Source organism: Hemiscyllium ocellatum, chromosome 6 (assembly GCF_020745735.1).
Source record: "Hemiscyllium ocellatum isolate sHemOce1 chromosome 6, sHemOce1.pat.X.cur, whole genome shotgun sequence".
Classification (NCBI taxonomy): Eukaryota; Metazoa; Chordata; class Chondrichthyes; order Orectolobiformes; family Hemiscylliidae; genus Hemiscyllium; species Hemiscyllium ocellatum.
Window position 1 is genome coordinate 100881550 of NC_083406.1, and position 15547 is coordinate 100897096.

The window sequence follows — 15547 nt, forward strand, 5'->3', positions numbered from 1 at the left end:
TCACCTTGTCAGGACCAAATATGGATGGTCAATAAATGCACATCTAGCTGGGGATGCTCAGGTCCCATGAATAAATAAATAAATGAAAACCAATCTGTGTATCATGCTTCTAGGAAGGCCCTCAAGACCACATGGTATAGTAGGCCATTTCGCCCATCAAGGCCCTCAAGACCACACGGTATAGTAGGCCATTCCGCCCATCGAGGCCCTCAAGACCACACGGTATAGTAGGCCAGTCTGCCCATCAAGGCCCTCAAGACAACACGGTATAGTAGGCCATTCCGCCCATCAAGGCCCTCAAGACAACACGGTATAGTAGGCCATTCCGCCCATTAAGGCCCTCAAGACCACACGGTATAGTAGGCCATTCCGCCCATCAAGGCCCTCAAGACCACACGGTATAGTAGGCCATTCTGCCCATCAAGCCTGCTTTGCCATTCAGTGAGATCATGGATGATCTGATAATCCTTCACTCCACTTTCCTGCCTTTTCTGCACAGCCCCGATCCCCTTACTGATTGAAAATCATCCCATCTCAGCCTTGAATATAGGTAATGACTCTGCCTTCAGAGCCCTCTTTGATAAAGAATTCTCCAGATTCACTACTCTCTGAGCGAAGAAATTAATCCTCAGCTCTGTCTTAAATGTGCAACTCATTTCTCTGAGATTATGCCCTCTTTTCATAGAATCATAGAATCCCTACAGTGTGGAAACAGACCATTTGGCCCAACAAGTCCAGACCAACCCTCTGAAGTGTAACCCACCCAGACCCATTCCCCTGTCTATTATTTTACATTTTCCTGACTAATACACCTAACCTACACATCTCTGAACACTACGGGCAATTTTAGCATGGCCAATTCACCTAAACTGCACATCTTGGAGTGTGGGAGCAGCAGATTATTTTCTTAAATGTCAGCTATTGTTCCTCAATTGTCATGCTGCTTTCCAAGCCACTCTAGGTGACTCTCCCCTCATTCCTTTGCAATGACCTTTATTTAATTTTAGCACAATTGTTTCCACCCCACATTCTCCCTCTTAAACTGAATGCTAAATTCTGCCTTGCAATGATCACTGTTTCCGAGGGGACTGTTTACTCTGAGATCATTTATTAAACCCGTCTCATTACGTATCACCAGATCCAAAGTAGCCCAATATTTAGTTGAATCCGTAAGATATTGTTCTCAAAATCTGTCCCAAAGGCACTCAACAATTTTTTTCCTTGTGGCTGCATCTGCTAAACCATCCCAATCGCATGAAGAGATGTCCTGGAAGTGCTGTACTGTAATATTCTTGGTCTCTTTGTGCTACTATAGAATATTTACAGAGTGTGCTGAGGTCAGGAAAATGCTGAACTGATTAAGAAGCAACCAGCTGTGGCTTCATCTAGCCACGGGGTTGTACCAAAAAACACTAACCATGTGGCATTGTAACAATTTCTGTGATGATGTCTAATTACCACATTGAAATGAAAAATATTCCCTTTTTCCTATGTTCGCCAAGATGGCAAACCAGGAATGAGGATATGGAGAGATGGGAGAAACTGGGATACTTCTCCAAGATTTGCAAGGTCACAGGATATCATGGTTTAGTGTTTGTATGGGGAGACCTAATAAAGCTACTCTCGATATGAAAGTGAGTAAGAAGAAATTCTTTCCCCTAGTGAGTGGGCTGACCAGCAGAGGTCATAGTTTTGAAATAATTGGCACAAAAACCTGATGGGAAATTGTTCCCCACACAGGGTTGTTAAAGTTTGGAATGCATTAGCTAAAAGTGCGGTAGGATTAAATTCAACATGCACTTTTAAAAGAATATGAAGCACTGTGGCTAGTTCTAGTCACCCTGTTAGAAGAAGGATATTATTAAGCTAGAGAGGGTTCAGAAGCGATTTAGATTAGATTAGATTAGTTTCCCTACAATGTGGAAACAGGCCCTTCAGCCCAACAAGTCCACACCAACCCTCCGAAGAGTTACCCACCCAGTCCCATTTCCCTCTGACTGATGCACCTAACACTACGGGCAATTTAGCATGGCCAATTCACCTGACTCGCACATCTTTGGACTGTGGGAAGAAACCGGAGTACCCAGAGGAAATCCACGCAAACACTGGGAGAAAGTGTAAATTCCACACAGACAGTTGCCCGAGGCCAGAATCAAACTTGGGACCCTGGTGCTGTGAGGCAGCAGTGCTAACCACTGAGTCAGGATATTGCTGGGTAGAGAGTGTTTGTGTTATGGGGAGAGGTTGGATAGGCTGGGAATTTTTTCTTTCACTGCAGTGGAGAATGTTGAAAGGTGACCTTATAGAGGTTTATAAAATCATGAGAGATATAGATAAGGTTAATGGCAGGTGTCTTTTCCCTAAGATGGGGGATTTTAAGACTAGAGGGCATATTTATAAGTGAGAGGAGAGAGAATTTTAAAAATCTCGAGCGACAATTTTTCACTCGGGGATAGTTGGCATGTAGAATGAATTTCCTGAGGAATTGGCAGATGGGGGCACAGTTATAACACTTATATAAATACATGAATAGGGAAGATTTGGAAGGATATGGGTGAGGAGCAGGTAGGAGGGACTACTTTAGTTTAGGATTATGTTCAGACCAAACAGTCTGTTTCTGTGCTACATGACTCTGTGACAACTAGGAACGTACTTGAGCAGGGTTGAGAGATGGAACTAAATTGGACAGCCCTTTCAAGGAGCTAGTGGAGGGTAAATGACCTTTTCCAGTGTTGTTTGATCTTCACTTTGTTTGTAATGTTTAGAGGCAGCTTTTTAAAAAAAAATAGTAGCCCCCCCGAGGGATACAATCCAAGACCTACCATGGAATACCTAACGTGCGGATAGGTGCGAACCTATTCATTTAAATGGGAAACGTTCCTTCCCAGCAGCCTCCTGGTCCCTGGTTCTGTAACGCTTCCTACATGTTCGGGCCGCGGTAAACTGCGGGTAACCGAAACCGTGGAAACCCAACCCGTAGATACAGGAATCACCCTGGTCTGAGAGCTTCCTGTGTCCAATGATCATTAAGTGAGAAACTAGAAAAATGCTATGAACAAGTGGAACTGGTCTTTGAAAAGAGAGTGAAGTCAGCTTGGCTTGGATTAATCTTGCATTTTTTATGCATTGTCTCTACAGAATGGCTTCATTTCTGGATTGTACCTTCTTAATGATTTAGTGAATCTTTAAGAACTCGCCATATGAGAACATTCATGAATGTTCCTCGATTGAAATGTTCTATGTCAGTGCATAACTGTTATCCTCCATCCCTTTTTGTATGCAGCACTGCATTTCATCCACAGGCACCGGTTTGCTAACGAATCAAGGGACAGTTCAATGATATGTATTCTGCAGCATCATTGATGTTGAACAAACTAAGAACTGGCAGCACAGTAGCCAGCTCTAGGGGGAGACTGAGGGCAGAATTGAGCAACACTTCACTGAAGAGCAGAGTAGGGTGTGGGAAACGCTGGTGTGAACTGAGGAGGGAGGATGGGTGGAGGAAGGGGAGCTGGTGAGGCAAGTGAAGCAGTCTGCTTGGTTCATCCTCCATCATTGCCGCCACTGTCGGGTCTCTCCAATAATTCCCCCGCCCACCACTGTATTTCTATCCATGATCACAAACCATCCACCTTACTGGGTCCATCCCTTTGCCCACCTCAGGCCTGACAGAAATATCCCTCAGCCTGTGCCAGACCCAAATACCTAGATTCTGCGCTGGTTCTGGACTACAGTTGTCATCCTTCATTGGTCACCCAAGTCAAGAGACAAACCAGGGCAAATGCCATTGTGGGTAACTCCCACTGGGGACCTGGAGCAGGAATGACAACATTTGCAACACTCTTTGAAGATCTGGGGTGTCCCAGAAAGTATAGGATGGACAGTCACTCTGACTGACAGACCTCATTTCTTTTGTAATTGGCAGACTTGTCTAATTGTGTTTCAATATCCATCCAATGGTGGGAATATGATTTTAGGTGGCAGTAATGTCCATTATAATGACCTTTCTCCCAACCCTGTGGAGGGGAGCGAGGATTTAGCAACTAAAGTTAGATACTCAATCCAATCTAGTTAGATCTGAGGAAACCAGTGCAGTTAATTCCCAACTGCCATTCTATAATCCTTAGGATGTGGATTTTTGGTGTGGTAGAAAGTGAGGATCAGGGGACTCCAGCAGCATTGTGGGAGGGAAGAGAAGAGACAAGGACAGAAAAACAAATCAAGATGGCAGGGGCAGAGTAACAACGTTTGGGCTACTGAGTCCAGGGCTCTTCACTTCCGTCTGTTTTTATTTTACTTTTTCCACTTTTGCTTTTTCCCTTACTTTTTTGCCTCAGTTGCAGCTGCATGGGCAGCAGTATTGGTGAGAGCGGGCTCTGAGCGGAATGGTGACACAGGCCCAGGGAGTGGCGAAAATGACGAAAGAAAAGATGTCTGGTGGTGGCAGCAGCAGCAGCAATGCCAGGACAGGGCGGATGTGGCTCCACTCCAGCCCGAGGTCTTCCAGTGAGCAAGAAGCAGGTCCCTGGATCGATGCCCTGGTCTGGACTCTCAGGCTGAGCTGAGGCTCTGGGTCTGCGGCTAGGCCTAGGCGTCTGATGGTGGAGGTGAGGTTGGCAACGATGGACATTAAGGCACTGGCAGCAGCTACATTGTTAAGGACGGCCCAGAATGAACTCACGGTGGCAGCGTTGGTGAAGACAAAATGGCGCCAGAGAGCGGCGACTCTTTGTTCCAGCAGAGGCGAAACACGGTTGCAGCAGTGTGGTTGGTTTAGCAGCAGGGACTCGAGATGTCAGGGTGGAGGGGCCTGGATTCAGGCCCATGGTCGAACTAGAAGCAGGAGCTGTTCCAAAGACTACCTAGCTCTATTGAGATAAGACTATACGATGAACTGTAATGTTTTATTTTCTGGCTTTATGTTCTATAATATGTTTTGGTTTATTTTCTGTGTTTAAAAATATTGCTGGAAAGTGGCGACACTAAACAACACTTCTCTATTTCTAATAAATACATGTGACAATAAGTAAATCAGAAATGTGGGGAAATGGGTTGAACATGACTAATAGCCCTGTCAACCATGGTGGTGGGGAATCCTCAGTTGAGGAAATAGTCGACATTTCTGAGACTTCGAAAACCTTTTGCTTGGCTTACACACAGTGCCATTGAAAGGGGAAAATTCATGCACAGCTTCCATGGAAGTGGTCAAACAAGGGAACTTTAGCCCCTGGACTCCCCTTCCCAACTCAGAAACACAAAGGGCAACAGTTAGCTTAACTGACAAACTGGTCGTTGCCCTGAAATATTAACTCTGTTTCTCTTGATTGCTTCAGATGCTGGCTGACCTGGCTGAATATTTCCATCGCTCTCTGTTTTCATTGTCAAGTTACTACCAAGTGTGATATAACACTGTGCAAGATTTTATTTTTAACCTGCACAGGTGTCACAGATCTTGGAAATGTGTTTAATAAAGTGAAATAGCTCATTTTCCAGCTTATCTCTTTGCAAAGGCAGTATTAATTATTAAAGTCGTTCACTAATTTTTACCATCAGCAAAAAAGTCAAATTTAACAAATCAATAAGTATCTCATTACAAGTGCTGATAGACATTGATTTCAGTTTATGTGTTCCAATAATTGCCTCTTATTAAATAAATCCATTGTTGCAGATTGAGGGCAGAGCGAAGGAAGTTGCTCGTGTAGCTTGGCGAGAGAATTTTGCAGAAATGAAGATGATCTTCAATGAGACAGTGAAGATGTGTCTTAAAGAAGGAACCATAAAACCAGATCAAGCTCAGAAATATTTCACCTCTGGTAAGTGCTTCCTCCTCATAGTGGTTGGGGAATGCTGTTGAATTATAAACTGGTTTTGTTGTGTTAGGTGTTTGATACCTGTATTATTTATCCCCAGTTGGCTCCCTCCTATCACTGAGAGTCAACTCATACTGAGTACAGTCTGCTGTGGGTAAGGGCCACTTTCAATAGGTAAACCCAGTCAGAGCTGTTATGCTGTGGAGGCTGCATCACAGAGAAGTACTGTCTTGTGTGATACATACACACATAAGAGACACGAGACAATAGTCAAGGATGGAATATCTGGCTAACTTGTAAGAAAATAAGAAATAGAAGTTGGAGTGGGACTTGTGATTTGTTGACACTACTCCATCACATAGTACCGTCGTACAAACAAAATAGGAGAAAAAGTAGACCATTCGGCCCTTTTAGTCTGCTCTGTATTCAAAAGATCACTGCTGATCCATTTGTGTTTCAAATTCCAATCCCCGTCTACCCTAATAACCTTTGACTTCACTGCCTAGCAAGAATCCATCTACCTCCCTCTTAAAACATTCAGTGACCACATGGTATAAGGGGTAACATTAGCATTGATAAAACATTGGTTGGTTAACATAAAGCAGAGAGTGGGTTTCAATGAGTCATTTTTGAGCTGGGCAAACTGCAGCTAATGAAGTGCCAGGGGGATTAATGCTGGGTCCTCAGTTATTTGCAATGAATATGATTGATTCAAATGAAGGAACCAAATGTAAGGCAGCTACATTTAATGATGACACCAAGATAGGTGGAAAAGTACATTAACAAGACGAGAAGAAAGTCTGCAAAATATATTAAGTGGGCAAAAGGTTTGCAAATGGAATGTACTGAGGGTAAATATGAACTATTTTGGCAAGAAGAGTAGATAACAATGTACTATTTAAATAGAGAAGCAATTGCAAATTATTTTCTGGATCACATAATGTTAGTAAGCAACTACAGCAAGTGATTAGGGAGACAAATCATACAATCCCTACAGTGTGGAAACAGGCCCTTTGACCCAACAAATCCACACCGACCCTCCAAAGAGAAATCCACCCAGACCCATTCCCCTACCCTATTACTCTACTTTTACCCCTGACTAATGCACCTAAACTTACACATCCCTGAACACTACGGGCAATTTAGTACAGCCAGTTCACCTAACCTGCAAATCTTCGTACTATGGAACGAAACTGGAGCACCCAGAGGAAACCCATGCAGACACAGGGAGAATGTGCAAACTCCACACAGACAGTTTGCTTGAGGCTGGAATTGAACTTGAGTTCTTAGTGCTGTGAAGCAGCAGTGCTAACCACTGTGCCACTCCATGGAATGTTATTTATTGCAAAGGGAATGAAATGTAAAAGTAGAGAAGTTATAATGCATTGTAAAGGGCCTTGGTGAGGCTGCATCTGGAGTACTCATAGTTCTGAATCCCTTAATTGAAAGAAAAGATACATTGCCTTAAAAACAAGGTCCACTTGACTCATTCCTGGAATGAAGGGCTTATCTAATGAAGAAATATTGAATAAGTTAGGCCTAATAGCGACTGGAGTTTAGAAGTATGAGAGATGATCATAAGAGGTCTTGATATGGTGGATCCCCAAATGATGGTTGTGGGGGAGACTAAAACTCCAGGATATGATTTAAAGATATGAACTCTTCCTTTTCAGACATGGATGAGAGTTATTTTTCCTTCAAAAGCTTGTTAGGATGTGGACTGGAAGTGGAGGCTGGTCGTTAGAACATTGAGTTCAATAGGTGTTTGATAAACAGGGGAGTCCAGGGTGATGGGATGCAGGCAGGAAAGTGGGGCTGAGACAGTAATCCGATCAGCTGTGATGTTATTGAATAATGAGACAAACTTGAAAGGCCAACTTGCGTGCTCCTAAGTCTGATATGATCTCAGCCAGCTCCAAAGGAGTGAAGAGTGGAAATTTGCTGATTGTCCACTGAGAAGGAGGAAAACACTGAGAGGAGATTGACACCAAGCTGCTATTGTATACTTTTTAGCAGCAGAACCAAATGAGAGTGTAGAAACATAGACTTTAATCGTTGTCAATGATGCATTGAACCGATAAACCTAATGGAAACAGGGAAAATGAATTCATTGCAAAGTAGGGTGTAAAATAAAACGTAAACATTTCCCCTGCATTGCACACTAGATTCCTGTTTGGTTTAATTATATCATCAACTAATCCAGTATTGTTGTCTAAAACGTGTCCTTGTGAAGCAGCAGGTGAAGATACGACACCACCTAGTGAACAGAACATGAAATGCATTTTGAGGTTGCAACTCTGACACTATTCTATGAACATTACTCAAAAATGCATATTTATTCATATCTTGACTTTGTTGAAATCCACAATACATTCCAGCACTGCCCAAGTCAAAGTAAAAAGCACGATGAACCCGAAAATTTTCTTCAAAGAAGAAGATATGCCCAACATGTCCTTTCTGGCATTTGTGATGCACTCAAACCTCTGTCCACCTTACTTTGGTTCACGCTATCAGCATTTCCTTTACTTTCTATTCCTTTCTCCCTCATGCACTTAACTAACTTCCTCTCAAACGTTTTAGCACAACAACAATAGGTGTCAGCAATGGCTCCATTGATAGCAATCTTGTATCTGAGTCAGCAGGTTGTATATTTGAGTTCCGTTTTGAGGAGTTTTAAGGTTCAGTGGTTAAAACCACTGCCTCACAGCACCAGGAACCCGGGTTTGATTCCAGCTTCGCACGACTGTCTGTGTGGAGTTTGCACATTCTCTGTATGGGTTTCCTCCCACAGTCCAATAATATGCAGGTTAGGTGGATTGGCCATGGAAAATGCAGGGTTACAGGGATAGGGGATGGAGGTGGGTCTGGGTGGAATGCTCATCCGAGGATTGGTGTGGAACTTGATGGGCCAAATGGACTGCTTCCACACTGTAGGGGATTCTATGATTTATTCAGATACGTTCACTGAAACATTATCTGGCAATTGCCACATGGCTGTATGTGGGTGCTTGCGATGCATACATTGGCTGCATTTCATTTGTTACAACAGTGACTGTATTTCAGTCATACCTGATTAACTGGCAGGTACACTGAGATGTGAGGTGAAGAGTGGGACTTCCAGATTTTGACCTTTGCCACTGGTTTTGTGATGACAGGGACAGGCTCTCCGTCAGTGCGAAAACCCAAGCCATGGTGAGTTAGAGGTAGATTTGACCAATGTCATTTGTTTGGATGACTTTGCTAAGGGTTGTGAATGAAATGAAGAATAGAAGGAACTCAAAAATAGAGCCTTGTGAATTGTAGAAGAACAGGAAGAGAACACGGAAGATTCTACAGATGTGAGTGGGTACATAACAGCAGAACCTAATAAGAGCAGTGCATCTAGCTAGATAATGTAGGAAAGATATTGAGGGAAGATGTTGTGGTTGGTTATATCAAAGACTGGATGCAGGTCAAGAAGGTTAAGGTTCCTCTTTGCTACAGACACATTGGATGTAATTTGTGACTTTGATTGGGGCCATTTCAGAGCTGTCGCCAGGGGAAAGATATAATTGGAATGGTCCAAACATGGAGTTCCAGGAATAAGGCATGTGGGCTGAGGTAATAATGATATATTATTATTAGGATTATCAGGGATGCTGGAGAGGAGAGGAAGCTTATAAATGAGCTGGTAGTTTGCAGTGAGGGAATGATGACAGCAGATTTCAGTCTGATAGGAAGATGGAGAGTGACTGGGTAGTTTATTAGCTGCACAGATTAGTTGATTTTCACTGTAGTCACTGCAATGGGCCTCAGTATTACAGAGCTGCAGATGAAAAACTGAACTCTATTTCTTTCTCCTCCTCCTGTTGCTCAGTAACAACTGCTGGAAAGCTGCTGACAAGCTAAAGATGTACTTGTCCAGTCTGAGCGACTGACAGTGAATAAAATTATAAATCTGGAAATGACACTGTACAATATTATCGTTCAAATCTTAAACACATTTGTGTGATAATCTTATGGATCCCTCCTTGTTAAAATAATGGAAAAGGAATTTCATTCCAACCAGTGATCTCTTTAGATTGCTTGGCCATGCAGTGATCCAAAGGGTTTCTGTCTCAGCCAAGCACATATTGGCTCCTTTAGGTTAATTGAAATGTGGAACCTTTCAGAATAACATAAATATTCCACGACTAAATAATCCCACTGCATCCAATGACAAAAAAAAACCGAAAGATAACTGTTATGGACCAGGCCGGACTCCTTAAAACATTTCAAGAAAGCAGCCCAGACTGTAACTTTGCTCGTTGGTTTAAGCAAGTGCAAAGTGGACATTCCAGGAGAAATTCCACTGGTCAAACCACTTAATTTTAAACAACAGAATTTATTTGCAAGATTACTGAATGAGACACAAATAACAAAAAAAAAGTATACTGAATAACTTAACCTCTCCGAAAACCCAACAGATCATCCCAACTTAATGGTGCTGTTCCAAATACTTGCAACAATCCCCATAAACACCCCTTGGCACGAAAGGTAAAATCAAACACAGGGTCTTACAGGAGAGACGTCAGGGAGAGCGGACTAGCCTGGGCCTGCTTATTTGGGTCCTGCAGCTTTTTTTTCACACTACTGCTAAAGACCAAACTGGGAGAATTGGCCACTCACCTTTCATTATACAGGTGTTTTCTTTAACTTGAAAGCCTTCTGCCTGAGGCTGTACCTGTTAGATATAAAAAGAATTGGTCCTAAAACCCTTCAACCCCAGACTTTTCAGAGTCTGTGTCATTTACAACCTCTGAGGGGAAAGCCTAAGCTTGTCACACAGCATGTATCTCAGTGTGGTAGTCATTCAAATGATAATATCGCAAAATGTAAATGGAGGATTGGGATGCTGGGGACTACGGGAGGAGGTCAATACCATAAGACCATTTGACTTAGGAGCAAAGGTAGGCCATTCGGCCCATTGAGTCTGCTCCACTATTCAGTGAGATCATGGTTGATCTGATAATTCTCAATTCCACTCTCCTGCCTTTTCCCTTTAACCCTGAATTCCCTTACTGATTGAAAATCTGTCCATCCCAGCCTTGAATACACTGAATGACCCAGCCTCTACAACCCTCCTGTAGTAAAGAATTCCATAGATTTACTATCCTTTGTGAGATGAAATCTCTGCCTTAAATGTTTGACCTCTTACTCTGAGATTATGTCCTCTGGTCCTAGACTCTCCCACAAGGGAAAACAGCTTTTCATCATCCATCTTTCTTATTCCCGAAGAATCCCTTATGGTTCAGTAAGGTCGACTCTCCTTCTTCGAAGGCATAAAGATGTACAGCATGGAATAGACCCTTCAGTCCAATCCATCCATGCCGACCAGATATCCCAACCCAATCTAGTTCTACCTGCCAGCACCCGGCCCATATCCCTCCAAACCCTTCCTATTCATATACCCATCCAAATGCCTCTTAAATGTTGCAATTGTACCAGCCTCCACCACTTCCTCTGGTAGCTCATTCCATACCTGTACCACGCTCTGCATGAAAAAGTTGCCCTTTAGGTCTCTTTTATATCTTTCCCCTCTCACCCTAAACCTATGCCCTCTAGTTCCGGACTCCCCGACCCCAGGGAAAAGACTTTGCCTTTTTACCCTATCCATGCCCCTCATAATTTTTTAAACCTCTAAAAGGTCACCCGTCAGCCTCCAACGCTCCAGGGAAAACAGCCCCAGCCTATTCAGCCTCTCCCTATAGCTCAAATCCTCTAGCCCTGGCAACATCCTTGTAAATCTTTTCTGAACCCTTTCAAGTTTCTTTTGCTCTTGCTTTTCATTGGCGAACATTCTAGTATGAAACATGATATTAACAGAAAAATGGGGAGAGGGTGATGGAGTGCAAGAGAAACCAGAAGACTAGGGATGTGGAGGTCTTGTCATTATGACAGGGAGTGCTTCATTTAAAGCATTCACTGGAAACCCCTGCCCACAGCCAATCAAGTTGACACTGTGTCTGTTGGGCAGACATGAACAAGCAGCAGGGGACCATACAGGAGGGATACTCCCAGGAAGGCTAATGGAGAGTGAACATTGAGCCTGTGATCCAGGCTGAGGGTTGGGAATGAAGTGGGCCTGCACACAGCTTTCCATAGCCTGCAAGTAGTTCTTTGAGGCCCTGATCCTCAACATGCACTTTCCTTGTCCATTCAGTACCCTCCCACAGGCATTTAAGTCTCATTGTGGATGATATCATTGAGATATGCATTTTAAATGTCAATCGCATCCCTGCCTGCTTTTTGCAGGGGCCTCATCAATATCTCGATTTGCATTGGTTAAATGGCGATGGGGTTAATGTGCTCATTCCCAATACTATAACCCCTTCCCACCAACACACAAGCCCCTCCTGATTTTCTTCCTGGAGGTGTGGACAAAATTTGAAGCCATGGTTTAACTATGGAAACCAGTCCACATCAATATTGAAAGCCTGTGATGGAAATAAAATGAAAATCACACCACTTTTAAAAAAAACAGTATCCTAGGCAGAAACAAATTATATTAAAAATATGAATAAAGTATATTTTGAAATAAAAAAAGGACAGTCAAATGGGCAATGGTAACCCCATAAACTGGGAATTAAAGAAGGTTCCTTTGCTATCATATAACAGGGCACCACTCACTAGGTGGGTTCCGCTGAAGCCACAGCTAAATAATAAGAGACTGGATAGTTAATGAAGGGACTGTAAATAGGATAACTGTAAATTTGATTAATTCAATCTGTTCTTTGTAATGTTAAGTCATGCAATGTATATATCTATGAATGACATGACAAATTGTACAGATACCAAAGATTTATTTCTATGAATAAAGTATATTTTGAAATAAAAAAAACCTTTTCACCTTTCTTTCATCGTCAAGCTCTTGAAGAAGAGTTGCTCCATGCTCTAGAAAACCAATCACAAAGTGTTCTCCAGAAGTGCATTTGCTACATTTGTAAGGTCCCACACCTCACTCGCCACCTGAAGACTATGCTCAAAGATCAGAAAGGACAAACAGACTGTGATAGCCAGTTGCCACATGATGCCCAGGATTACGCTAAGCTTCTCAGATTGCGGGATGAGATTCTCCCAGCGTTGGTCAACTCTTCTAACTTACATGTCTACACGTCCACACTATTGGACAACCACAACCTGAACTCCATGGAGCAAATGAAACAGGAGTACATCGAGGGCCTTTGTCAGCAGTTTTACATGGATGTGGTTAAACTGATTGACAGCAGCAATGTTCAAAGGGTGAAGGATCGGTTTGACAGTGGGACAGAAGAGATTGTGAGGCATGCATCCATGTGTCACTTATATGTGACCCTGTCTGACTTTGAGTGGAAAGAAGTGGACCAGATTAAGGAATACATCCTCAGGAAGCAATCAAAATCACCCTTCATCATTGTGGGAGGACCGTGCAGTGGAAAAACACTTCTCATGGCAACGTGTGCCAAACAGGTACAGAACTTCAGCTCTGACTTTCTCTTGTTATATTGCACCCCCCTTCCCTGAATCGAGTGATTTGACCATTTTCCAAGAAAGTCAGCAAACAAAGAGACTTGCATTTCTGTAGCGCCTTTCTTGACCTCAGGAGGGCTCAAAGTTCCTTCCAGCTGATGAATTGCTTTCACCCTTATTCCCTTATTTACTGTGGTCATGTAGGAAATGAGACATTATCTCCAGTAAACCCGCACAGAAAAATATGATCATCTGGTTTTGGGATGCAAAGTCGGGGTAAAAACTAACTAAGACAATGGGGATAACTGCCAAAATAAAGATATGGGTATGGTTTTAATATTCACCTGAGAGGACAGGCTGGGTCTCCACTTAACCAAAAGACAGCATTTCCAACAGTGCAGGCACGTCCTCAGGATCTTGATCAAAGTATCAACCTCTTGATTTTTCTGTTCAATGGAATGCGAGGTGACCTTTTGACCTCAAGTTCAGAGTGCCACAGACGGAACAGTGACCAGCACTCGGAGGTGATTCCTGAGTGCTACTGGCGTTAACATTCTGAGATAAATATGTAAATTGATATATTGCAGTAGAAGTGACTGTGCCTTTATTAACATACAGGTTAGCCTGCAGTGAGTTGGAAATCTGTGGATTTTACTGGTTGATTTATGACATACTGCTATTGATTCTCACAAACAGAATTTAATTGTTCGGCATCTTGTTATAATTAAGAATTAACTGGATTTGCACATCAATTGCCCTCTCTCTCAATGCAATCTTTCTTCCCTTCTTATGTAGGATTACATGGAATAAATGACACGGAAGTAGACCATTCAGCCTCACCAATCCATGCTAGTACTTATGCTCCTCTCAAGTCTATTCTTATCACTAAATTATTAATCCAAAGACTCTGGTAATGGCCACAGGTTCAAATCCTGCACTTGGAAATAAATCCAATTTATTTTAAGAATCAAATTATGACAACTGTCAGGAAAAGAACAACTGACTAAGATCCTTTAGGGGAGGAACCTGCTGTCTTTACCTGGTCTAGCCTGTATGCAACTCCAAACTTACAGCAATAAGGTTGGCTCTTAATTGCCACCTGGGTAATTAGGGATGGGTAATAAATGCTGGCCTGGCCTGGCCTAGCATAGCCTAGCTTAGCCAGGCCAATATCAATGAATAAACAAATTCTTCTCCCAATGAAAATTTTTGTCATAATCATCTTTCTCCCCCCTTTCCTTCAAATGCTTACCTAGCTTTCCTCAAAATGAATCTGGATTATTCACTTCAATCAGAGTTCCACGGTCTCACCTTTCTATTGCGTACATTGCTGGCATCCAGATGTATTCTTCCCCACAAAAGGAAATATTCCATCTGTAAACACCCGATCAAAATGTTACATAAGTTTAAAGACCACCATTGTCAGCCCCTCCCCCTTTTCAAAAGAAATCTTATGATAAGCATACCCATGTACTTCTGGTATCATCCTTGTAATATTCTCTCACCTTCTGCAGTGCTTTTTTTTATATAATATGGTGCCCAGAACTGCATCCAATACTCATTAGTATAATCTAACCAAGGTTCAATACCAGTTTAGTAGAACTTGCCTACTTTTCAAATCTATCCCTTTGAAAATAAAGCCCTGGCCTTTTTTTTATTACCTGGTAACCTGTGACACAATGATTAATAATAGATATAAATGTTCTCTGTGATCTCTCTCCCTCAACTTGATTTAGACTGCACCTTCCAAGAAATGGGGGACCTACTCTCCCTCCCAGAATGCACAATTTCACATTTATCTGTTCTGATCATCTTTTGCTAACTCTTCTCCCAATCTGTAAGTTTATTAATGTCTTGTGCAAAATGTTTCCGACCTCCTGAGTGTTACAATGTGTCCCCCACCATATCCCCCTCTCCAAATTTGCCATCATGCACAAATTTAGGGATTCTGTTTTTGGTCTGAATATCCAAATTGTTAGTGTATAATGGGAATAACAATACTCCATGCACTGATATATCACTTGCCACTTTCTGCCATTGCAAGAAACTTTGCTTTGCACTGACTCTCTGCTTTTTATCTGGAGGCAAAGTTGTAATCCATTCTGTTACTTATACTCTGACTCCATATTCTCTGACCTTATTCATTCATCTATTATGGAGGCCTTAGCAAAGGTCTTTTAAAAATCCAGACACATTACCATTTTCTACCATTTCTGTTCGCTCCTCAAAAAAATAAATAAGATTGATCAAATAAAATTTTTACTTTTGAA

General features: G+C 42.4%; 1 protein-coding gene across 2 annotated transcripts in view; it reads left to right on the top strand.

Annotated features, from left to right (window-relative positions):
- Positions 1–15547, top strand: part of LOC132816510 (NACHT and WD repeat domain-containing protein 2-like) — a 43126-nt gene that overhangs the window by 20127 nt on the left and 7452 nt on the right. For both annotated transcript variants that reach the window (XM_060826195.1, XM_060826196.1), the window contains exons 5-6: positions 5669–5813; positions 12697–13277. In XM_060826195.1, coding sequence (XP_060682178.1) covers positions 5669–5813; positions 12697–13277 — 726 coding nt within the window. The remainder of the gene's footprint in view (positions 1–5668; positions 5814–12696; positions 13278–15547) is intronic.